The following is a 26,383-nucleotide window of genomic DNA, read 5'->3' as shown; positions in this document are numbered from 1 at the left end:
CTTTCTTCAATGGGCTTCAAGACTAGACATCCAAGACCTAAGTACCATGTGCAGTGTACCTGTATTAGACTTGATAAATGGGAGTATCTATGCTTATGAAAGTGCAAGTCCCGAGGGACAAGGGAAAACGGATCAGGAACCCTCCGTATTCATGAGACTAAACTGTAACAGATTTTGAGATACGATTCTCAGCTCTGGAACAGTAAGTTTTTCTGCTCAGCATTAAACTGAAAATCTCTCTGCTCTGGGAAAACAAGACTTACAAACGAACTCACTGTTTGTAACAAATTCAGAGGTTCATTGTTGTTTTCCAGTTAACTATAGTTTAATCGGTCAAATCTCCCTGAGGTGACTTCATGTTCTAATTTCAAGTCTGCGTGATTTGGAAGTTATTTCCACTCTCTAGACAGAAGAAACACCTTCCTTTGTCAGAGGGGAAAACAAGGAAAAAGTCATGTTAGAAATCAGGTAAGAGTCCAACTACAGATGGTACTTCATGCCATAGTGAGTTAAGTGTCCATTACCCTAACTCTAAGTTTTCAGAAAGTACAACTGTTTTATTTAAACAAACATAGAACAGAATATAAACGCCACACAAGACCCATTAGAAATATAGAATTTATTTCTCTTCACATTAAGATAGCAACGCATTGTAGTTTCAAACATGCCACTTCTTGTATCATAGATGACTTGCAGATCCTGTTTAGAGTTGTGATAGCTATTGCTGGCCCAGATCAACAACAAATGCATTTCTGGAGTTGTACTCTTAAGATCTTTAAGCCATTAGCAGGTTGGGGGTTTTTTTGTTTTTTTTCTTTTTTTTGCAGAAAAGTAGTCTTGAAAATCCACTTCCTAGAACACATCTGTCACAGCCTAACTTATTCAGCTGCCTACTGTATCTTACCTTCAAGATAGCTCTCCTGGTCTGAAGAAAGTAGTTTGAACAGTAGCAGTAGACAGGTAGACTGAGGATTCGTTCCCCTCAGGTAACAGTTCTCAATAAAGGCAATTCCATGTTACAAGGCTGCCAAATTCCTCATGGTCGTTGAACTGTGCTTTTGGCAGGGCAGCTCCCTCTCTATCCTTTGGGATCTATCAGTCCTTGCTCCCCTCCCCCATGCACATCCAGATCAAGGTAACCAGAGTCAGCCTTACTTTTGAGACCATCCTAGAACATGTTATATAAGAACTCTACAACAACAAGAAGTCTGTGAGCAACAGGGAGAAAACAAAATTTTGTTAGGTTTTAAAGTTTCCGACTACCATGGACAAAAGGTATCTGTGCAACCAGTGTCCTGACCGCATCTGTTCAGTGCACTTCCCTTCATCCTTACAAATTCAGAAAAAGTAGCGTGGTGCTTTTTTCCTTATGTCCCTTGATTCTCCATATGCTCCATTCCTTGATATCACAGGAGCTACAATACAGCAGTGCACCATCGTGCATACAGTGAAGATGAGGAGGGACAGCAGAAGGAGAAAAAAGGGAGAAGGAGAGAGAGGGAGATACAGAGACACTGCCTTCGGCAGGCTCTGCACCAGCCATACAGAGAATACGTGCACGCATTACAAGAGGGATTTTGTTGCTCTGTTTTTTGTTCGGTTTTTTTTCTTGTAATTAAAAACGATTATTCCTGCTAAGGCTGGTTGTGCAAAATTTGTTTGAAAGAATCACCATTCAGTCTGACTCCGTTCCTGTAGACAGATTTCCTATTGATCCATTTCTTACTAGCATCTTGCTGTAGTTTTTCTGCTGTTCTTCCTTGAAAGCATCTTTGACTTTAGCTCGTTTCAGGCCTCCATCCCTGGAAGAGAGCAGAAGAGAAGTACTCCATCAAGTTCGTTACAACTATTGTTATCAAAATAGGTATTATATCGAATATCTTAGTCAACTCTAGAGTCTTGTCCTACAACATGTTTCAAGAGGCTTTTCTTCAGAACTTTTAAATATAAGTTTAAGTGCGTTCATTACAACAGCACTTACACAGAGCCTTTATGAATATGCAGGCCAAGTTTAGAGCTTAGCCCATTAAAGGGGAATAATCTGATGCTGATACCAGGCTGCACCTACATCTGGAGAAAAATCCTTGCCTACATGGAACAGTACTTCCCTAAACTGTACGGACAGCCAATCTTGTGAAAACCATAGTTGTCTCTTGCATTACCTCCTCTCCAGGGCCAGCTGGGCCTTGCAGCTCTAACAGCTTGCCCGTTCTGTTTACCAGTATCCTGCTCTCATGTTTGGTTTTTTTATACTCCAATAAAATTAAGGGATTACATCTCCTCCTAAAAAATCAAACTTCTTACTGAAGTAGCACGCACTATGAGGAGGTCAGTACAGCAGGGACTTTCAAGACCCAATTTTACTGTTCATTGTTCATCAGTGTGGCCAAGTATCTCCGCTCAACTTCAATCTCAACAAGGGGGGACTCTCTTCAAATGCACAAAACCTTCAGACAGAAGTCACTGTAAGGGAGCTACATGCTCCAAAGACATTAAGCTTCCTTTTTCTCACACGCAAACATCTGTATGTGCAAGTAAAGTCACTCTCTTGTTTTGTCCTGACTGGAATAAAGTGAGGTTGAATGGTATCTTCCACAAAGCTGGGAAGGGAAGCATCTCTCAACCACGAGCTGTAACAAATACGTGCAAGTAGTCCATAGACTCTAAGAATGATGGCATTACTCACCAGGGAAGTTCAGTCAGGCCTCCTTGGCGAGCAATGGCAGACCTCACTCTGTTGGCAAACTGAACAGCATCTTCTCCTTCCTTGAAAGGTTTTAAGTTCAACATAATGAGATCAGAAAGAATTGACTTTAAACAGACTTCCACCACACTTTTTTGTCTGCTTCCTCATCAGATTAGCCTGGTGACAAATGATCCCTCCTCCCTTCTCATAGCAACATCATCTGAGCTTCCTATGTGATATTCATTTAGCTCTCATTTTTCCCCAAGCGTTGAAATTAGGGGAAAGTTTTGCTCCAACAGGGTGGGTTCATGGAGCGCCTAACAACAGCTCTCCAAACTATGAATATACCCTTAACTCCAGCTGGCATTAGCAGCAGTGCTACTGTAAATAGCAGTATGTTCAGTGCTCTCCTTTGAATATTTAGTGCAGTGCTGACAGTACCAGGCTGCACTCCATACCTTTTTCCAGCACAGACCCTGACAATACTTTAGGAAAATACATCAGGAAAAGCAAAGTTCAGTCATAGGGCAAAATCAACACTGACAGAAGTCCAGTATAAAATCCTTTTGATTTTTTTTTTTTTTGGGGGGGGGGGGGGGAGAGGAAGGGAAGGAAGCAATGCTTGCACAGACAGTGTAGATCTTAAATAGCAATCAGACAGTCAACCATATGCCAAATTACCTTTCTAACCATTGGTGGCATGTACCACACATTGCACACAATGGCCCAGCTGGTCATTATTCGCAGCAGATAGCTCACAATATTATATTTACTGCTGTTCCAGAATGCATCTCCAAACTGAGGATCATACTGTAAAGGATCACAAAAAGCAAATGGTAAAACCCTTTCTTCACAGAACACCACAGCCTGCTTTGAATCTTGGGGAGGGGGGTGGATGCTTTCAGTCACATGCCAGAGAAAGAATATTCACAACTAATGCGTTCACTTAGCACGAGGCTTTAGAAAATTAACACATGCTCATTCCTGTATCTTGTGCTACACGGCAGCACCACCAGCAGCAGTCACCCATCCGCTCAAAGAGCCAGAAGAGCTACTTCTACTATGAGCTACATGCTTCTCTTCCTTTCAGCACTGGGAAGGACTAGCTGGATCTCCCTCTCCAGCCTTCCTTTCTTCTAGCTTTCTGGAGGAGGACATCAACCCTACCAAGTCTGAACAGCTGAGCTCTGCTGCCTGAAGAATTTCTCTCTCCCCCCTGTCTCTCATTTCAGTCGCTTACGCTCCAGTAGCCAAGCAAGGCAGGTGACCAATTGCCAGAGCCAGCGTGCTTGTATTCGCAGCTGGGCTGTGATAGCTTCCCACCTCCCTGACAGAAACAGACCCCAAATCATTCTGAAGTTAAGCAGACACTTATTTCCCCTTACCTTGATCGCAACAGGATAGATTGTCCCTCCTATTTCAAAGCTCCCCTTCTTGAACATCATCACAGATGTATTATTTATGCAGGTGCCTGCCCAGAAGAGAAGAAGTCACTACTTCATATAGCCTGCCACATTTCAGTAGCAGGACTACACCAACATACAGGTCTCACGCTCACTGAGGAGCAAATGCAGGCCCTTTAAAGATAAAGTTAAGCTTTTCTCCCCTGCTGTCTTTCGTTCTCTGTCTTCTGACAGACTCTCTGAGCGAGGCAAGAATGTGGGGGGGGGGGGGGGGAAGCACAAGGCTGAGGTTAGCTCTGGAGGACAGTGCTAACTGAGTCACTATTAACTGAAACAAATCATCTTCCCACTCTTCTGCCTACAGCTTCTGCCAGGAGATACAACAGCCACAGATTGAATACTGTTGTCATTGTGGAGTCTTATACAAAAGACAAAAAATATATATATGAAAGCCCTAATAAAAAAATCTAAGCCATGGGTCAGCTCCGTTACAGCATGAGAAGGCGTGACAAGAGAATAAGGGAGATGAGATTATACAGAATAGATGGAAAGAGCTGTTGAACTTCTTACCTTCTGGAAAAATTAAGATTGGAAGCTTGCTCTTATCTGCAACGTGTTCCCTGAGTCTGTGGAAGCAGAAGGAAAGTTTAAAAAACAGTTCCTTTCCACTTTGGTTTCCCCAGGCAAGTACATTTAAAAAAATAAAAAATAAAACAAAAAACCAAAAAACTTGCATATATTTATAAGAAACTAAAACTTTATACTGGACACAAATCTGTATCTGCCATTCAGTTCCTAACAGATTTGAAGCTTTGTGCAAGCAGTCTTGTATACCCTCTGAGAACTGCTCCTACTACTTTCACACTAAGGCAACATCCTCTTTTCTTTCCTACATATTGTTTTATTAGTTATCGGCTATCAGGAGAGCCAATAGATATATGCCATAAAGTCATTCCTATACACTCAGCTCGTAAGAAACAGCCTACCTGAGGAGAAAAAAAAAAAGAAATGGTCTATCCAGGCTCCGCTTACTTAACACTAAATTTCTTCAAGAAAAGATTTCTAATGCCTACAGCTCACACTACCTTGACAGCACTTGGATGACTTGCCAGAGCTATCTTGCCATGTAGAGGCCAACGAGGTGATCAAGAAGATAGCCTGTCATAAAATTAATCAGAGAAGTTCTTCGAAAATGAGGAAGGGTACATCCCTTGTACATCAGCATTCACAGGCAAGCCTTTGGGCAAGTTCAGAGCCAGAACCACATATCTCACGTGGAGAAGTAGGCTTTATCACCAAGTTATTTGGCTAAAGACTTCATTCAAAATATCTGAGGAATTTAGGGTGAGCAAAAGGGAAAAAAACGGAAAGAGACATTGAAGGGGTTTATGAATATATATAAGGAAAGAAAAGAGGAATAGAAGAGGAATGGTTTGGGCAAAATATTCTCCCATTTACAAGAGCATTCTGCCTTAACGAAGGCCTAGGCTGTGTAATTAGGCCTAGCTAGGTGTCAGCAGTTCTCTTGAAGTCAAAAGCACTACTTTGCCCCAGATGACACTTTCAGAGTACCGGTTTCACACGCAGGCATGGCTGGCAACACATGCGCTATTATCTATTCTCAAATGATCTAAGTCAAGTTCTCTCCTACATGCTACACTGTGGTTCTGCAAAATACAGCTTTCTTTTAAGGAGCTCAGTTTTACAATGAGATATATTTTCCCCTCACCTGAGTGAGCAAAGCTTGCTGTTTCATTCAATTTAGAATGAAGTCCAGATAGTTCATGTCACAGAAAGCCTGTTTTATAATCAGGATTCCCTTCTCAACACACAGTCTTTGAATGTGAAGTATCTTAATGTCCTCTTTAAGCATGCCTGAATTAGTCAGAAATTAGTTATTAGGCTGATGGCTACCCAAATCAGTTATTTTGTTATAGTCAACTGCAATCCAATCCTTACCAGAACTTTTGGCCTGAAACACCTGACCCTATGTGAAGTTTTCAAGCGTTCCTCAGTGATCTCGGAGCCTGACGTTTTGACGACAGCCTACTGTACCTCAGCCCACCCAAGCAAGTACATTCAGGCCATTCTGAATGAACCAGTATGCTGCAAACCAGCCCCTACTCTGGCTCCAAGAACCGGCATACAGTCACTGCTACGCTGATGGTTTCCACTCCTACCTGCTTTTACTGGTTGGCAAGATCCTGCACAATTCAACCTACAGTAATGTGGAATTACAAGTGACTGGTGTCCCTATGATTAGGGCTTGTAAGCAGCAGCCATCATTTGCAATAACATAACTAGATGTGGTCCCTAACCAATAGAAGACACTTTTACAAGACAGCCTTAGTCCTCACAGGACAACAAGGTTCCAAGTGCCATTTCTCACAGTAACCTCATGGGCATCTTGGACTTCTGTCTTTCCTAGTTAATGCTTCCAAATCTAGGCCCTTGATTTTTGAATCACCATGCAGGGATTGCATCCTTGGACACGGTGCCTGAGGCACCATGAGATATCACAGTTACATCACTACTACAACTCGCCACTCAAACCTATGCCTCACCTTTTTGTCACTAGATGGCGGTCTTTAACCTCTGAGCGTTCAAACCAGACATGAGGACAGGCCTTTACTGTGGCTCTCTGAATGACTCCCATTAGTCCACCATGAACTTGGCCAACCTGCAAGTGCAATGAGACACGTCAGCACACGAGACTCCTGGAAAGCAGAATTACCCCTCCTGCATCCCTACTTTAAAAAAGGCTACTGGAAACTGCAAATCAGGATTGGGCAAAACTAGTTTTAAAAAAAAAAAAAAGTAAAAGGCATGCACTTGAAAGGGCCTGTTAAGCACATGTAAAAGCGTATCTCAGGTTTTACACCAGATGAAGAACCTGGCATTGACATTGCCAAGCTAACTTTGCCAGAACAAAAACTTCCCTGTAGTCAACCTTCAGCACGATTTATACTCTTCCCACTGATCAGTGCTCAACCTAATGTAGCTACTAACTGTGAAAGTTAAAATACTGAATCTCACAACCAATACCCCATAGCCTTCCCCTTTTGCATCCTCCCTCTTTCCTCTGGTTATCACGGACCTCCACATACCATTGCATAGCATCCATCATTTGTCAAAATGATTGCGTCTATTGGTGATGTGTGGTTGGCCACACAAATGCCTCCTTTCTGAGGTTTGTTTTCCCTGCAATTACAGAATTGGTTGTTAGACTAATAGTGCACAGAGCAGCACCTAACACACACAACGTATCTTTAAAACTACCAGGTAAGTCAGCACCTAGTGCGACATTGACCTGTGGGCCAGGAAAGAACTGCCCCATTTCAACAAGGATAGTCACGCACGCAGAGCTACCCACCCTCACTTAAGCTACCCTAGCATTGGCTCACTCACTTGTTATGGTAATGGATAGTACCAGACAGAGCTCTGACAAGGATCCGGGAACATGTGAGGTGGACAAGTTCACTCAGATAGTTTTTCACACTGAAAGAGAAAACACAGTAATGTGGAGCATCCTGGAAAGCAGCTAGACACAGACAACGGTCTCCAGGCTACTCGACAGAAGTTGGAGCTAAGACAGATTTTTCGAGGACCCAGGAGCACAGCGGGATTTTTCCAGCTCTTCCACTCACTTGCTACAGCAGGCTCAGCCAAAACACATCATCCCCTTAGTCTCATTTACTTAGGCAGCAGGCAAAGCAGCAATTTCCTCACTGGATATTTTTTATCTTAGCACAAAAGTAGCCCAGGATTTGCGCCTCAGAGATGCTCACGTGTAACAGAGGACTGACCTTAGCACAGAGACCCAACTACAGAACAAGGATGCCAATACCTCGTCTGAGTTACAATTTGGGCACAGAGGGCAAGAGAGGGAGGGAGACCTGAACTACTCGGCACTACCTTCAACCCTTTTTTGCTTGACTTCTGGCATTGTCCCCATACAGAGCTATGGCTGCCCTTTTCTACACACCTCTGCATGTTATTGCGCTGCCCCTACCTGAACACTGCTTCATTATCAATCCCATCACTAAGACACACTGCTGAATTAAAATTGCTTCCTCTGATTTTTCTTCCAATCAGCCCTTTTAAAGAGCCTGTCTTCGCAACTCAGCAGGATACCGCTCTCCTTTTCTATCAGACGGAGTAAAAGCAGGAGTCTCATGTATTAATTCTCATTTCTTTGTCTTCCTCATATGACTTGAAACAAGGCCATCCCAGGATACCTCTTTCCTCCTCTCCTTAAGGAATGGACATCACCAGCATCCTATCTGAACGGCTGTTTTGGGCCTCAGTGCTCTAGCTCTGAAGTCCTGAGATAATGAGTTCTTTGGTCTCCAAGATCTTGGACATCTTTTATATTTTAACACCTCTTATGCCTACCTCTCATAAGGACGGGGGCCCAACAGAAATCACCATCCTTAGTGCCAAGCCTAGCAAGAAGCCAGGCTCTGCTTGAGTTTGAAATGCCATCATAAACAAGGACGCTAGCTTGCGGGTGGACTGTCGTATCAATGGTCTATGACTTGCAAAAGTCTGTCCAGTCTTGGCTTCAAGTTCTCTGCACAGATGCCATGTTACTGACTGGGCTAGTCTGTACCTCACATACACAACACACTTACCTGCTGTTTGGCAGCTGCCCTACCATCGTTGTCCCCACAATCATTGAGGTAATCCCAATGGCAGCCAGGGTAAAGCTATGAGAGAGACATGAAAGCTGGATAAATAGTTTTGTTGCTTTTAATATCACCTCCTCCTTTAAAATGGAAACAGACTGCAGAAACTGAATTATTCCTCAGAGTCTTGACATACCTATTTCTCTATAGCTCTATTGTTAATGACCCCCTGTCACATATTGCTCAAAATCATGGCCCAGCAAAGGCAACAGCATCAGATACACCGCTGCTTATAAGGTCAAAGTTTAACTAGAGATTGCCCAAATTACTCTTATGTTGCCAATCCATGTGACTTAGGGGAAATAATCACAGAAAAGATGATCACTTGCCTTAAACTATCGTGCATAGGGAATGGGGAAGGAAAACGTTGAGTAGCTTTTTAGCCAAAGGAGAGTTTAAGCCAGTTAATTGTCTGTATCCACAGGTAGCCTCTGCTAATGTTGTCTTCTGCTTAAAAACTTCAGATGACATTTCCTAAGAAGATAGGCATTGACCTGTTCCCAGATTAACACAATCCCTCAGCACCCGTAAACTCACCGTAGGGGCAGCAAGAAGCAGTATCGCACCACAACCCCAATGACCCATACAACAGTCAGCCGCAGGCTGATGTAGTGGAAGTTGACATTAGTCCTTGTGAGGAGATTCCAGGAGACCAGCTCTTCAGAAGAAAACCTTTGCGTGACTTCATCTTCCACAATGGCCTCAAACCCTTTTCTGCAGAAATAGAATATGTCGGAGAATTCGAAATCCACTCGATGCAGACCCGCAATTTCTTTCTCCATAGTGGTTTCATCTCTTTCTATGATACCTTGGGAAAGAAAGCATAACCGTATGAGGAAACAATTCTATACAATAGTCTTCCTTGAAATTACTCGCTGCTCTGCAATGCTCCAGGAGACAGCTTTATTATCAGAGCTCCACCTATGACAATAAGATCAGAGGAGTAGTTGAACACCGCATACTCTTCAGTAGGCTTGGTCTAGCTCCCCTTCCTCGCATAAACCCCTTCAAGAACAAACACATCCAGTTCTGCTGCCTGCTGGAGGTGAAGCAAGAAAGTCAACCCCTTCCCATCATCTGACACATGATAAACTCAGAAACTTTATCCAAGACCATCTCGTGCTTCCACAGAAGACCAAGTAAGAACCTGGCCCCTCCACAGAGCCCTTCTCCCAGTGCTCCAAGTGTATATTTAAGGACATTCATGCTCCTGTGTGGAGGCTTCCCTATTTCCTAGGCCCTTGTCTCTAGTCAGGCATTGTGGCTTCCCACAGCCATGCTCTGCTGAGACCTGCTCTGCTGCTACCTGTCAAAGTCCCAGATCGTGACTGCTACCTGACGTCTGAGAAGGGATCAGCTTTGGACCAAATGCACCTACCTTCCATTACAGCAGAAGTCTCTTCTATGAGCAGAGACAGGGCCACACCTTTTTTTTTTTTTTGGTAGCATATATAAAAGAAAGGAAAACCCTACAAAAAGACAAGAAGCCAGAGAAAGTTGTGCCTAGAGGTGCCTTAATGTAATAATGTAGTTTGTCACTAATAATTGTGCTTTAGTTGAGCTCTGCCCATACAATGCCTGACAATACAAGAGAAAACTGGAGAGTTCAGAACTGCAAGAACCATTTTTTTTATTTATGGTCTATAAGCTAGTTTGATAAGCAGCGATTTCTCACTGAGCCCCTGAAGGTGACGGCAAACGGAGTAAGCTAAATATAAAGATCAAGTAACTGCTGTTTGGTAGCAAGTCTAGCTCCAGAAGCTGACGACCACAGAAATCTAGACTGGCATTTAACCAGAACAACCACTGAAACACTCAACTAGGATTACAGAGGTCCGAGTTCAGGTCATTGCTCTTCCAGATGTCCTCTGATAGGCTGCATAATCTTCAATGCTTATGGGATTAAAATAAGGGGAGGAGGAAGCACCCAATTGTGTCAAAACACACCGCACCTTCCCACTAATACACATCCCACAGAATTAAAATCTACTTCCTATGAATGTCTTGCCAGCACATGGAAGGAAAGACTCTGGCAATATATATGCTGTACAAATCATAGGCAGCTTTTAGATTACAACTGATCCAGGAAACATTTGTATTTCGCTGTATCATGCATAGAGGCTAATACAAGAAGCTCCAAGATCCAAGCCTCACAAATCACTGAAGTAAACTCTAAAAACACTACTCAAGAGAGATGTCACCTTGCAACACCAACTCACTGTTAACACCTTCACCTCTAAACTTTGCAGTGATGACTTGCAATTTCACTGGCAGATCATCTCAGAGCAGATTTTATCACTAACCTTTTACACATACATTTATTATACACATATCTATGTAAAAATAAACTACATATTTTCTTTATATATAAATTACACACACACACACGCATGCGTATATGTATGTGTGCATATACGTGTGCGTGTATGTATATACATACCAGTATATATGTATGTAGGCACGTATATGGTATAGATACATATATGTGCGTATATGTGTGTGTGTATATATGGTACTGGACACCAGTACCACTCCTCTCTGCATCTCCCAGGAGGAAGTGGCACCAGCCGTGGCCGCAGTGGGGAAACAGGGACTAGCAGCACCTGCAACACTCGATGAGGAGCTGCGCCCACAGATCTGACCCCGAACACTTCTGGGCAACGGCAACCAATTGCTATGGCTTTGCTGGCCAGAGGCTTCCTTGGTACCCGCTCTCTGGCTCAGTTATCAGCTGGGCAGTCAGCTCCCGGCTCCTATTTCTTGGCTGAAACTGCCGCAGGTGCAGCACGTCGGAGCCTAGAGTTCAAGTTCAGCACGCTGCCAACACAGCCAGGATGCCCTTGCTGTAACCTCTCTTCTGAAAGGCCTGTTGCATCACCGTCACACCACGCCCCGGCACACACGCTGCGTTAGGGGTGAGGTACTCCCCACCAAGAGCTCTGTACTGTTATGCACAGAATTAAACACACACCGCTCAAGCGATATACTCAGCTTTCTTCTAATCAGGAGTAACATTTAATAGCCTTTAAGCCCTTGGCCATGAGCAGAGCTGAGTTTGCCAGAGGCAGCTAAAAGGCAGCATTATGCAGGAGCACAGCAAACATCGCTCATAACCAGAAAATGGACATAATCACGCCACTAGTCACAATGTCGTGGCACAAGCCCTGAGCACTTGAGCTTTAAGTCTCAAGCTCTCATACTCTAATTAGCTAATTATACCATGCTCAAACTTCACACTACCCAGTTACAGCAAACTTCACACTACCCAGTTACAGTCACATATTTGCGTAAGCCCTTCCTTCAGTGGATGACACTTACAAAATTTGTAACTGAACAGTGTTTGGGTGTTTTTTCAACTCACAAACTTAAGAGCAGCACTGCCTTTTGACACAACCAACACACATACAGAGCAGACACCCAGTTACTAAGAGACGCACATCCAGCCTCTGAAGTCTTGCCCAACAGAGTCACCCACTGGGCCCAACGTGTGACACGTTGCCTTCTGACACAGGCAACGTGGGAAGGGACAGCACCAGATAATTCCCCACCCAGCAAAAACATCAGCCGACATTTTTCCTGGGACTATTCCTTCTCACACTGCCAACGTAGGGGCACTGGCCGCTCTCTTTGGTGACAGATACAAAAAGCTTTGGTACTGGAGTGAAAGGTGTTGCCTCCTCAGTCACGCTGTTGCTTGGCTCTCATGTTGAAGATCCAGGTATAACTGGATTTTAAGTTCTTGGGAAAAGGTACACTTTGCTCTGCCAGGGAACAGCGAACACAGGAAAACATGTCATTTCACGCACATCTACGATTCTCCCTCCTTTCCTAACCCACCTCCTAGCAAGGACTGGACAGAGTCAGGAAGAAGGGAGAAGGTACTACAAAATCTCCTCAAGACAGCCCTTATCATACACATGTGAATGCCCTTACCTTCACCCTGTTTTATTCAATGCTCTGCAATCTATTACCACTAGGAATTTCTCCGCCCTCAATAAATATTGCATAACACAATTGGGCCTTTCCACGTGGAAAACCTGTCATGTTCTGACACCTCAGGGGCCAACTTAAATATAGCACTGTTACACTTCGGCCTTCCCTGGCCCCCTAGTAGTTTCATCCACATGCAAGAGCCCAGAGCACCTAATTACAAGTCAGTCACTACTGTGCTCTTTTTCAGTACTAGAAATTCGATGTGGAAATAGCTGCAGGCCCTGATGGCCAAGAGTGTTCAGCTGTACTCGCCTCAGATCCACGCTGCTGCTGTGCCCGTGTGTGCCCCAGCACACGCCCAACTACTATTTCCAATGCAGATCCATGATTGGTGCTATCTACCTAACGTCTATTCATACCTAGCATAGCATTCATAACCGTACTATTACACTGAGCATAGAGATCGCCTAATACTGTTTGGCAGTTCTGACTGCATGTGTCATCATTCACATTTGGGCCTGTCCTCTGAGCTAGGACAGGATTTCAGTAGCAAACAGGCTACTGGACTGCAGGGGGAACAGAGAAGCAGCAGCCATGCCTCAAAAGGCACTGTGTGTGCCCAGATCTGGTTGAAGTCAAAGGGAGTTTTGACTCTCTGTAAGAGAGGTAGGATGCCCATCACAAGCTTCCTTTCTTGCCTCTTTCTCCCCCTGACTAGAATCTGGACAACTCAAAAAGCTCCTCAGAGCAGTATACAGAGCACAGCTTGGTACAGGAGACTACAAATCCCCCCTATTCGCATACTTTCTCAGTTAAGGAGGAGTTAGGCTTCAGTCTTCCCCATGAGAAGGGAATCATCAGGTCTCCTTTGCGACAAGCCTCTTCTGGAACACTGCTAACAGCACAGGAGAAGAACCCACAGCAGGGAAATGCTGCAATTTTACCTTCAAACATAATCCAAAAGACTGTTTGAACATAGAAGTCCTGCAAGCGGTCATCTATATGAGATATCCACAGGCATTACTACTAACTATTACTAAAGCCTCAGGAGAAAAATCAAATAGATGGCTGCACACATGTTTGTCCCAGGTATAAACTACAGCACATCCAGTGCACCTCTCAGCTGCACATACAATTGCAATAGGTATCCCATAGCGTTACTTTGGGTTTTTAGAGAAGGATAGTTCATACGGCGATATCCGCTACCCAGGTATTCTTTCCCTCAGTTTTTCTTCCTTTTCTAGAGCAGAAACCCTATGTGCCACGATCATCAGATATACAGGAAAAAGAGCTCCTAGCTGCAGCAGCACAGTCGCATCTCCTGCCCTCTCACTTGGCCACAACATGACGGGACACTATCACCCTTACAGGAAGGAAGAAGAAATCTAGCAGCATCACTGAGAAGCTGTGAGGCATAGCCAGCGGGACACTTGCATTACCTCGGGGTGGTTCCTTCGCCTCTCAGTCTTTTCTACCTCTCCCCACTCCCACTCCCCAAAAAAGAAGACAAAAACAACGAAAAATCAAACCAAACTGTTTCAGGACGCCAGTGACTGGCACAAGACATCCATATATTCACTCTCCCCCTTTCAAGTCACAAATTAAATTAGAAGTCATCCTCCGACCCGTTAAGGGCTGCTGCACAGCACCTCCAGTTATTATTACTGCTGCTAACTGACAGCTGGGTCTACTAGCATCCAAGCCTGTTTCATACTTGGCCTGCATTTCCAGCATTGGTAAGGATACTCCTTTTGAAATGCAATACACACAATCACTTCTGGAGTTCAATCCCCATTACTGTAACATGTTCACACAAGAGCTATTTTTTGTGGCATCAGAGAACAATTTCACTAAGTACTGCCCTGCTTTCAGGTGTGCTGCCTAATGAGGAAATTCACAGCAAAAATGCTGACACTACACTGTCCAAAAAATGAGCATATCAATAGAAATAAAATGCAATCAGGAGTCGGGAGAAGACCAAGTGTTGACTACAATGGTAAGTTCAGCCTTCTTCTTTTAGTTTCCTGTGCAAATTCAGGCTGCTCTTGCTCCATGTACAGCTCCAAAGTCCTCTTGCAGCCAACTCTGACCTAGTACAGCCTTCCATAACATGCTGTATGGGATAAAACACAGTAAGAGAAGTCATTTCAAAATTAGGGTAAAGGAAGAAACATGAAGCAATTATTCAGCTGTCTCTCTACAGACAGTGAGAGTAAGAAGTTTGTCTGCAAATGCTGAGGCAACGCAAGAGGGCAAAAGGGAAACAGAAGCAGACTGAAAGGAAGGAAAAAAGTGAAACACCACAACAAAAATCCTACAACAGAATCAAAGCAATGAGCTTGCAAAAGACGACTGCCGGGCTTAGACTTCAAAATGCTTTCCACTAAGCTTACAGATCTCTTCAGAGATTACAAAATGTGTTCTGATACCGTCAGGACTGATGGCCAGTAGCCTTGTCAGCACTGACCTAAAAGCAGGCTTCAAGACAAAAGCAAGCATTGCAACACGAATGTTTCATTCAGTTGAGAACAGTCTCCGTCTTAAGCCCTGCTTTGCTTTACTGAACATACTGTTATTTCATACCCTTGTTTTCTCAACCCCTCTGGCTTTTCAACCATTCAACACAGGCCAATACAAGAAGCGTTTCATTCTGCAATAGCAGTTCTTGTGCCAGTAGTATTTCAAAATAATTAGATCAAGCAGTAAGTTAGTGATCAGCCTCACCTCCTCTCCTGTTCGCTCTCGCATACACATTACTTCTTCATCTGAAACGGTTCCCCTACTTTGGCTTGCGAGCCTTATCAGTATGACTTGACTATATTCTTACCATTAGCAGCAGGAGTCTTGATCATCTGTGGCTGTGCCTTTTTGACACCTTTTTCTATCCGTATAGTGGCCCACTGTTGAAGAGAAAGAACAGTTAATTTCACAGCTGTAACGTTCACTTATTAATATGAATGTAATAAGTAATATTCACTTAATGTTCACTTAAACAAGTCTCCTAAGAAGTGACAGTTACTTAAGAGACAGGTTGTGACTTTAAAGGAACCTCTTCCCCTGGTAACAAGCCCTCATCTTCCTCAGACGCACACACAACACTATAGATCATTCCTCTGAAGAAAAACTGCCTGAACATACTTCATAACCAAAAAACATCTAGTCATAGCCAGGGCTTCAGACTTGGCTTGCCTGTCTTCAGAGAGCCAACTCAGAGCTTCACAGATTTGTAAGTTTAATTTCAGATATTTCGCCACTGAAAGCCACAGAGGCCTGTTATCAGTCTTGCCGTTCGCCCCTCGGCCACCGAATCATGACATGGGAGGCTCTTGGCTACCAAGTCCGTAGGACCAGTCAGCCCTCCCATGTAGGCACAGCACTGAGCTGGAGAACAGACCCTGTGCACGCAATGTGTTTTCACAAAGCCAAGAGAAGCACTGCAATTCAGCCGTCTTCTTTCATCGCCATTTCAAGCTCTGTTGTGACAGACTCACATTTTCACTTCTTGAGAGTCACAATACCAGCAACTATCTCCCACGCTATTGGGAAATATCCTCCAAAGAAACCTTCCACTAGTAGACTCCTGACCCAGCCACAGTCCTGAAAGTAACCACATGAAACTTAAAACAAGAAAAAAAAATTGTTTTAAATGCTTTAGGTCAAACTGAGGCCTAAACACAGCTAGCTGAACTGAAAAACAAACCAGCACTTGCAGTCACGGGAAGCCTTGTTCAAGTTTTGTTTCACTCAGAAGAAAACTGCCCCCAAGACTTACCCGAGTTGGGCAAATCAGAATTTCCCTTGAACCTGCAGCTGCTCGTTTCCTGCCATTTTTTAGGGCTAAGAGCAGCAGAGAATAAGGCTAAAACGTCAGCTCTAGTGAACAGCTGCAGAGAACTATTTCCCCTGCCTTTGGCCAGGGCTGGCAGCTGTTTTGAGTTCAAAACTGCTATTTTACGGTAGGCAGGTCAGGAGAAGGAGATTGTAAAAGGGCATAAAGCTACCTGAGCTCTCCCCCCAGCACCATTAGCGTCAAAGTTTCCTGGCAGCTCTGCCCCTCTGCTTCCCCTAGAAACACATGTGGCAAAACCACTCCAGGTTTAGGAGCCTGCTTCTCATTTCCAGCCCCGATTCATCTCTAGTCAGCTCAACCTGTTCTCGGGCCAATGGGCTTCAGTTGACTCAGTTCCACAAAGTGCTTTTAAATAGCCCTTGCACCTCCCACATCAGCCTTCATTTTCATTCCGTTAAGCATGACAACCCCGTTGTTCCAAAACTTCCTTGACCACGTAGTAGCCCTTCTGTCCCCGACCCACTCTTTCCCCATATCACTGCTTTCGGAAAGGATGGAAAGCCCAGCAAACGATGACCGATTTTGTGGTTGCCTGTGAAGGGAAGGCTGTGAATATGAATGCACACGCACAGAACTTCAACCTATTTCCAGGAAAACTGTTACAGTGGGTGGTTCTCAGACAGGCACACAACTTGACAAAAATTAGCTCAAATCTAGGGATCACGATATTACTCTGTTCAAACCTCGACTTGCTCTGCAGTCCTCAATCAGTACTAAAGGAACGCTTTTTGTTTTAATAGCATATAGATGGGCCTTGCTGGTCTACACAGAACACAGCATGAGCAGGGTAGGTCATACAGAAGAGTGACTGCCCACAGTCACAGCACGGCATGAACAGAGCTCACAGTAACTGAAATTTTCAAGTATTAGCCCAATGTTAAACCATGCAGTTTCCACCTCTCTCCTCCAATAGGGCTGTGGAGCATTTGGGGATCCAGTTTCATTTTGAAGGTCCAATATCCTGATTGACAGCATTACCTCCACCACGTAACTTCCCAAGACAGCAGACTGCGAGGACTGCCAACTACATCTGATCCTGCTGATTGAAGACCAACCCTGCCAACACGTCCTCTTGTTTTCTCAGTTCTTCCGTTGCTGAGGCAATAGCTCTTCCAGGAACCATTACTTCCAAGACTAGCTCAGTACCTTCTCACTACGCATGATCCTCGACAATGCCACAACCATGAAAGTCCTAGGCAATGCCAAAGCGAAACGCTCATAAAGGAAGAAATTACTCGGCGTCCCTCAATTTCTGGAGTTCCTCTACTAACTGAATTTGGGGGCATACATAGACCAGCAAATACGCTGATATAATCATTCCCTGACCAATCATTACACAAAGCTGCAATCAGAATGCTTGTGAGCAGGCAAGCCACTTTTATTACACAGAAAAACAAAAGCATACTTGGCTACTGGCCTCAGCCGCATACACTACCGGAGAAAATGAGTTTTCACCTAGCAGATCCTCTCAAATTGGTAATCGCAAGGCAGTGTTGTCACCCCTTGTTTTGCAAAATCTGGGAGAACAGTTTCTCCATTTGGAGCTCAGAAGAACATGCAGCATTCCCTACAGATCATTCTTGCTACAGAAATCCTACTGCTATAAGTAAGCTTAGTTCATGCTAGATCTGAGTGGATCTAGCCTGAGACAAGTCTGAGACCAAGCAGAAGTCAGTAACACAATGAGGAAATAGGCTACTGATACGTGCCTTGGTAATGCTCAAAAGCTTGCGACATCCGAATATTCAGCAGCATCTTTCGACATTGAGCTTTGCAAAGGAGGTGATGGATTTTCCCCAAGCAAATGGAAACTACAGGGTCGTGCAACCTAAATCGGTTTCTACTGCTTAGATGTGTTTATCTACTCTTCTCTGAAAAGGACATTCATGCTTCTAAGTTACTCTGACTTCTAGTCCACAGGTTCACCTAACTTCAGAGAGCTGCAGCACCACAAAAGAGCACCTAGACACCCCGTTTTCAGGGCAGAAAGGAAGACTCGAGGGGACAGCTGCCGTTGTCCACCACCCATGCCCTTGCCAGGGGATGGGAACACTGCCACAAGCATAGTACCAACATGGCACCCCGTACAAAGGCTGCACAGATCGTTTCAGGGGATAACTGACTTGTCCACAAGTCAACAGCTGAGGCAATTTTATTTTTGGTGCTAGACTTCCCAGGGGATTTAGTCATGCTTCATAAAACCAGCAAGCAAGAGGAAGACCACGTACCCCTCTTGCCCTGCAGTGTTAAGGTATTCTCTGGGGCCCAGGGGATCCAGGTCTACCCACTGCTATTGCAGACCCGTTTAAAGTCCTCTCCTCCAGCTCTCTCTCTCTCTCTCTCTCTCTGTCCTATTTCCCAAGACCATGCATGTTCTAACCACCAAAGAGCAAGACTTGTTTACTTAGGTTTACTCAATCTAATCCTTCCGCTAATTCTCAGGCAGTTAAAATAAAGGCACTTTCATCAAAGCTAAAATGTTTAGCTTTGATCAAGTCAAAAGCCAGTTTACATCTACCTTGAGAAAAGACACCACATGCAGAAACAGGAGTAACTTCCTTTCCTTTCTGCTAGCTACTGATTCGCCCTGTCTGTTGCCATTTCAGCTGGCCTCTGTACTAAAGTACAGCCCTATGCTTCAAAGAGTTACCACGATGTAATCAGATTCATACCACACAGGGGAAAATACCATGTCCTATTAGAGACCAAAAAGCATCTTGAAACAAAATTATGACGTATAGCCTCCATTCGACTTCTACACAGAAGATGAGCAAAAAGCAGCCCGGCAGGTTTTTCAAACATACTGCTTATCAGTAATATTGACACACATCCAAGGGGCTCTTCCTCCCAGCCTGTGAGCGGGCTGGGCAGGCAGCCTCCAGCACCGTGGTGCAGACCTCAGCCTTTATCAGGAATTCCTGAAACAGTTTTAGGGAAGGAGTATAAAACCCTAGACTCCTGAACAGATTATAGGGCAGGGGAGGGGGGGGGGGGTCTGCAGCTTGGGCTACCTGCTAACATGCAGGATTAGAAAACTGCACGATTGCAGAAACTGAGCAAACACCACCACAGGTCTCGTTTTACAATTGTAACGTTCAGCTGCTCAGGATGCATTAAGTAGTCTGCACGATACCACATTTCGCAAAGTAAGAATAACAGGTCCTCCTTTCCCTGAAAAGGTTTCCCTCTTCGACCTTTGGGAAAGGCTTTTAAGTTACCAACACCTTAAAGAGATATATAGCAAGTCAATAGGCTATGTGAAATAAGTCAAAAAATCTACTCCCCTTATACACACGCACTATGCATTACTCAAGAAAGGTCCAGTCAGAGCTCAGAGGCAACAATTGCACATGATTTGTAGTAGATGTCCAAAACCAATCTCATCTCCAAGCAGATACCTATCTCCAAAGCCAAATTTGACATATCATTTCACACAAGCATATTAAGAAGATGTTTTGCTAGGCGCAATTACAACTTCATTTATTAGGAACATTTCAGAAACTGTCCTTATTTCCCTAGTAGGTGGAGCTTTGCCTGTCACCCCCCTTTTCAGCTTTAAACAACACCTCCAGTTTAATAGCAATGATTGATCATTACCAAAGAGGATATTATTAAATATCTGGAGTCATAGGAAGTTAGATCATTGGTGTTCCCCTATTTAAAGATAATGGCAGGTCATGTTCAGAGCAAAAGTTAACGAGCTAGTTTAAGCAGGAACTCCTCCTCGGAAGCTTTCCAAAGGTTAATACCAACAGAACAATTTCAAAGCATCTCCCACACAATGCTGCGGTGTTTAACCCAACAAAATCTGAATACCAATTATTGGGTTGTTTTGTATGAGGAGGAGAGAAAAACAACAACGCAAAGAGCAGCAACCATTTTGGAATGAGGTATGAAAGGTCCTCTGTGGTCTCCTCTGCCATCTTTTCCTCATTCTGACGGTGCATCTTTGTCACTTCCTCGAAACAGCTTTTGAAATGTTTTTATACACACCATGAGCTGTATAGCAAGTTTTTCTTGGTGGACAAGTACCCAAAGCGCAGTTAAGAGCACAACTTGACTGGGAAGCACCAGGGATCAGCAACAGGAATGCCAAATAGCTTCTTTTACATAAACTTCATACGTTATAACTTTAAGACAAGATCCGAATATAGCTGCTTTTTGTTTTTGAACAGCCTTTAGTTATCAACAGTGTGTGAAATCCCGGTGTTCACATGCCATGAACCTCGAAGCAGTTTCAGGTCAGTGCTATTGGCCAGAAGGATGGCGAGTTAAGTAACTGATGTACCAGCAGAGGGTAACCCCACCTCTGCTAACCTTACCGGTGTGCAGGGAGTCTTGCTGATTATTAAGAAATCTCTGCGCCAAATATATATACTTTAAGACTAATGAGTCAATTTCCTAAATTCTTGTTCCAAAAGCCAATACAAGCCTTGTAAACATGGGTGTGTCCTTTGTATTGGGCTCCTTTCCAAGAGATGCTTCTTGTTAACATCTGAGCTGGCAGCCTTTGGAATTACTCTCTTACTTCAGAGGTCTCAGTTTCTCCTGTGCCCCAATAGTCCTTGAAGGATACCAACTACGCAGTTACAAAGGCCTTTGCTGACGCTGTGCAATGACATTAGTCAGCACAACTCGCTTAGAGAGGCCAATTAAATAGGAAACCGTAGAAAACCATAATGATTCACATATTTATAGCCTACATATCCTCTGTATTCCTTCCCCACCCCATTACACCTAGCACCACACTCTATAGCTTGCAATCCTGATGGTGGTTTACAGCAAAGAGCTGCATCCTCGAGTACTTCAGGACAGATGGGCCTTCTCACCTAACCCACACAGCCAGAGCCTGGAGTTCAACCAGAGGTGCCACCAGGTGCTTTTTACCCTAGGTACATTATTCTCAAGTTGAGGTCCATTCTCCCCGTCAGGGTCATTTCTAACCCCATTTCTAACTTGGCTTCACCTCCTTGCCACTGAAAAACGTTACACTTCTGTCCAGGGAAAACATAATCTCCGTAGGGCAGCATAATAAACTATTGGAAATGGATCCTGTTCCAAGGGGCTGCTATTAAACCCAGATGGATCAGTTACCCAACAGGAAACACACCTATGACTCCCAGCCTCTCTTCTGCATTACAGTGCTCCAGGAGAAAAACCAACTCCAGAAATGCTTTCTTGGCTAATCAAAATTCCCAGAGGCAGTACACCTAGACAGAGTGTGGGATGGGGGCAGTCAAAGCCCTCAAACCAGCAATAAACAATTAGTCCTAACAACACATAGTAAGGTGATGTTACTTTTTGGCAGAGCCGTTTCTGAAGATGAACAAGGCCTAATAATTTTATTTCGCTCGGGCTAGCTAGTTTCCCAAGATTTCACTAGTAACATGCACCACTCAATTTAAAACATGCAAGAAATGTTTCTCGATTAGAAAAAGCAAGTGAGGCAGAGCCTATAAAAGCGTTGGCTGACAAATCAACCCTACTATTTCAGGGAGCTAGACAAACCCCCAAAAAACAATAGACTGGAAGGAAAAAAAAAAAAAAAGGTTTATTGGAATTAGTTCTTAACAAGACTGGGTACAACCTGTCAAGCATAGACCATCACTCAGGAGGATTTAGCACTACTATGTAATACTTAGGCATGCAGCGTAAGCTAATTCTCCAGGTTTTCTGTAACATGATGGCTAGAGAGGAACAGATTGCTCTGTGGTAGTGGCTGCTCTGTGAGCCTCAAGGCAAGACAAACCACCCTCTGAAAGGGTGGTCTCACCACTGCTTGGCAAGAGAGCTCAAATGGCATACGTATAGGTGCTGTATAAACCCCAGGTCATATCAGAGCATATACAAGAGGTAAACAGAATCCCAGATGCAGGAAGAGTGAGATCAAGACAGAAAGATGCACAAAATTCAGAACTGGAAGCCACGTGAAGACAATTAAAAACAAACAAGGAGCTGTAACACGCTCTGACAATCACGAGGGGCAGTCCCCAGCTTCTCAAAAGCAGGCAAGAGCTGAGCGGCAAATGATTTTGGAAGTGTCAGCCTGGCAGAGCATCGCCAGCCCAGAGAAATTCCTCACAGGAAGAAATGGCTGCCGGAGAAGCTTTTGGAGCAGTAATTCAGCTCTCATGTGGGACACTGAAACATTTCTAGAAAACACATGCCAACACGATGCCAGAAGTCATTACATTAGCCCTGAAAGGGAAGCCACATGCAGACGAAAGTCAGCAGCTTTCTAAAAGTTCACTTAGCTTGGCAAGAAAATTCAGAAGCAAGGTCATTATACTCTAAGGTCATTATACCTAGTGGGGGGGGGGGGAAGGGGGGCAGGGATTTCTAACAGCAAGTAGACTGCCTGCCGTATTGCATTCCTCTGGTATTCAAATAGCTGGTCACACTTTTCTACCCTTTTCCCCTTAGTCACATAGTAAAATATGCTCCATATAAACATGGTCATCCCTTCGGGGTCAAATCAACCCGAAGGGCAGTCCAACAGAAGCATATCCTCAACAGTGCCACATCCGTACATGCTGCATTTGGCTTGGAAGAATGTGCCTTTCTGGGGCAGCCCAGTACAGAAAAAAAAGCTATTGTGCCCCAACTGATCTCGCTCATCAGCAACGTCAAATAGGCAAAGTACAAGAACGCTCTGTTCATAAAGGGAGCTTTTCCACCCCCCTCCTCTTCTTGGAACATGCTTGTTGCACAGGAAACAAACATCTGCTCCCCAGAACCAAGCACAAACAAATCTGTTTTTATTAGTAGGAAAAAAATTCAAGTGCAAGGCCAGTACCATCCTACACTCGCTCCATACCACAGGAGATGACTGCACACCACAGACTCTTATTTACAGTCCATGTAATGCCTGACACAACCCTGGACCAGCAGACACACCACATGAGTCTGAAGTTCACTCTGACCTCTCAACTAATCAGACCCCGGACTACGGTGTCCAAGATTACAGACTCAGACCCTTGTAACAGAGTAGCTCTAATAAACACACGTCGATACCCGACAATGCCATGCTCTGTAGAAAGAAAGAAACTCCGCACAATCACCAGCTGTATGCCCTGACTCTGCCAACACAGGGGAAGGATACAAGCAGGCAAAACCAGGGAATAACACCATACTCAGCTGGCGTCAATAAGCGGCCACCTCTTCACCGACAGGTCTTGTCAGTGGTCAGGTGACCTGGACAGGTGGTCAGGACCACCTTGTCCATCAAAGAGGCAACGAAGGCAGCAGCAGTGCAATCCCAAGTGCTCTGCAGGCCCAAGAGGCCAACTTTGGGCACCGCAGCAGGGGAGACTGCCTCTGTAAGCAAGGGCTGGAAGCCAAAGAGGAAGCTATGAAGTTGGCCACTGTGCTGGGAAACGTCTCAGCCATCGGAGATTGCAGCATCCCTCTCAGCCATCACGGACTGTAGCATCCTATGATTTGACACAGACACAAAATAGGCTATTGCTGCTTGGTTGAAAGCTCGTGTATTCAAAGCAACAGCCCAGGAGATATCGGAGACTTAGACAACCAGGCACGGCTAGCAGCTAGGTAATTAAAACTTTGCATTGTTAGCACTGCTTTTGGCAGGCAGAAGCCAGATGTGACAACACACATTTTTAATGAGCTCTGACAGGAGCTGCTTGGAGCTGGCTGCCAGAACATCCACCTCTCCGTCTTTGAGGGATTCTCCTCGTGCAGCTGCTCAGAGGGCACAAAGAAGTCACATCTGGACTTGGCCTTTCTAAGTCTGAAGTGGCTTGAGCTTCTTCACTCTCCTACAGCAAGTTCAACTTACTAGGTTTTCTTCTTCCCAGGACTTTTCCCACTTTGTTATCGGCTCCTCTTTTTAATATATACGTATAAACACACAAATGGAGAGCAAAAGTGGACATGTTACTCCAAAAACTATTTCAGCCATGCCACACGCAAAGGTAACATTTGTCATTTCCTTCTCCTAGATTTGTCATCATCTCCTCCCTTACACATCAGGATGGCACTTACTCTTTGCCTGTCAGGTCACCCTCATGAAAACGCGGTCAGCTGCTTCTTCACACTTATGCCCAAGACATTTTGAGTCACCTCGTGCTGCAACATTTGATGACACTAAAAATAATGATTAGTGATCTAAAAATGCAGAACGTAGACTGCAGTCAACCACAGGTAAGGCAAGTTGTTCAAACAAGACTATCTTACTAGGTGATCTGCATTGTTCCCTGAGGCTGGTGTGACCTTTACCTCCTCAGCTTCTGCTATCTGGATTTTTTTCTTCCCAGTAAAAACTCTGTTTTCTACCCTTCACAATTATTCTCATACCATTTAAATTAGGTAAGAATAAACCTGCTCCAGGCACCCTAAAAAATGCTTCAAGTATGTGCCTCCTCACCAAAAGCCTTGAAACACCACACTTAAGATATATTTAATGGATGCTATTTTTATTAGGTGGTTAGTTGTTGTTTAGCAGAGCATCAAGGATCTTCATGGCACTGAAGTGCATTAGTGAGGTTTGGCTGAAAACCTCATGGAGGGAGATCTAATTTGACAAAACCTATTTTCCATAATAACACATCGATTGCTATCATATTGGCACAGGTTGCACTTACATCATTTTATTTTTCCCCTTAACAGTTGTTTGTTGTCTTTGATTCCCTTCTCCTTGGAAGAAAAAAAAAACACACGAGAAAAAAATTAACCCAGACCATCCTACCCAGGCGTTTCAAAATGCTTCCCTGCCACCACCGCAAGCTTCAGAGGAGCGCTTTCATGAACTGTATCCCACCCAGAAGCCGATTTCTTCGCAAGAAGCGCTCAGATAGCTACACAGCATCAGGGGAAAAGCAGGAAGGCTGAAGCCCTGCACAGCTCCAGCTGGTGTGAATGCACGTTTGTTCGCACCAGCCCTTCGCCGTGCCAGGAGCCAGGCACGCTGCCAGAAACGCCACATCCCCACAGCGTGACCCAGTAACGCTGCTCTCAGGCGGGTGACAGCCGCACCAGGCCGAGACAACCGCACCCAGGACACGGTACAACCCTGAGCTTGTTTTAACCGGCCAGTGGGTTCAAGGAGCAGCAGGCTTGCACAACCAGCAGGTTTACAGGGATTTAGGGGTTCAGGGGCGGCGGGGGGGGGGGGGGCGGTTTGAACTCCGGGACAAAGATGTGGCAATTTTGGTCCATCAACGAACGCAGGAAACCCTGGCTATTACCAGGTTCACCCCAAAACTCCTACCTGCCTGACAGCCCTCGCTCCTGCCAAGCGGGCAGCGCCTCGCCAGGCATCGCCACCCTCGGACCCCGCCGCTTCCCCTCAGGGCGCGGCGGCCCCTGCCCCCACGCCGCCCCCCCGCGGCCGCTGCCGCTCGCGCTGCCTGAGGCGCGGCCGTTGCCCCGCGGCCGCTGCCGCTCGCGCTGCCTGAGGCGCGGCCGTTGCCCCGCGGCCGCTGCCGCTCGCGCTGCCTGAGGCGCGGCCGTTGCCCCGCGGCCGCTGCCGCTCGCGCTGCCTGAGGCGCGGCCGTTGCCCCGCGGCCGCTGCCGCCCGCTGCCGCCGCCGCCGCCGCGTACCTCCAGGGTCCGCACCAGCAACCGCATGTAGGCCTCGGAGATGCCCAGCGACACGCCGAGCGCCGAGGGCACCACGATGAGGGCTAACACTAGCGCCAGCCACACCGCCGCCACCCGCGCCGCCAGCGAGCCCACGTCCTCCATCTCGGGCCTCGCCGGGGCTGGGACCCGACCGCGCCGGACCCGACCGGGCAGCGCCAGCACCGCCGCCAGCGCGCAGAGGGCGGCGCCGCCGCCCCCGGGCCCGCCCCCGGGCCCGCAG

The 26,383-nt window shown here is 45.3% G+C and overlaps 1 protein-coding gene across 3 annotated transcripts; it reads right to left on the bottom strand.

Moving 5' to 3' along the window:
• Positions 1-604: 604 nt before the first annotated feature.
• LOC104145175 (glycerol-3-phosphate acyltransferase 3) lies at positions 605-26,361 on the bottom strand. Of its 3 annotated transcripts, none has more exons than XM_068941497.1 (12): positions 26,122-26,361; positions 15,538-15,610; positions 9,315-9,585; positions 8,724-8,798; positions 7,498-7,587; positions 7,197-7,290; positions 6,654-6,769; positions 4,660-4,715; positions 4,072-4,157; positions 3,368-3,496; positions 2,687-2,766; positions 605-1,802 (listed from the first exon to the last, which is right to left on the bottom strand). In XM_068941497.1, the coding sequence occupies exons 1-12, from the start codon at positions 26,263-26,265 to the stop codon at positions 1,676-1,678; spliced, it is 1,341 nt and encodes a 446-aa protein (XP_068797598.1). In that variant the 5' UTR covers positions 26,266-26,361; the 3' UTR covers positions 605-1,675. The 3 variants fall into 3 exon arrangements, with proteins under 3 accessions (XP_068797598.1, XP_068797599.1, XP_068797600.1); XM_068941498.1 differs by lacking the exon at positions 26,122-26,361 and adding an exon at positions 25,164-25,555; XM_068941499.1 differs by lacking the exon at positions 26,122-26,361 and adding an exon at positions 16,105-16,173.
• Between the last annotated feature and the right edge of the window lie 22 nt (positions 26,362-26,383).

This window comes from Struthio camelus, chromosome 4 (assembly GCF_040807025.1).
Source record: "Struthio camelus isolate bStrCam1 chromosome 4, bStrCam1.hap1, whole genome shotgun sequence".
Classification (NCBI taxonomy): domain Eukaryota; kingdom Metazoa; phylum Chordata; class Aves; order Struthioniformes; family Struthionidae; genus Struthio; species Struthio camelus.
This window is presented reverse-complemented; position numbering and strand designations above follow the sequence as displayed.

Excerpts from the sequence above, each read along its gene's own strand:
- LOC104145175 (XM_068941497.1), bottom strand. The coding sequence starts at position 26,265 with ATGGAGGACGTGGGCTCGCTGGCGGCGCGGGTGGCGGCGGTGTGGCTG. Across the intron at positions 8,799-9,314 it reads TGCTTCTTGCTGCCCCTACG|CTTTACCCTGGCTGCCATTG; the intron begins GTGAGTTTACGG and ends TCTCTCTCATAG. Across the intron at positions 2,767-3,367 it reads TGCCACCAATGGTTAGAAAG|GAAGGAGAAGATGCTGTTCA; the intron begins GTAATTTGGCAT and ends AAACCTTTCAAG.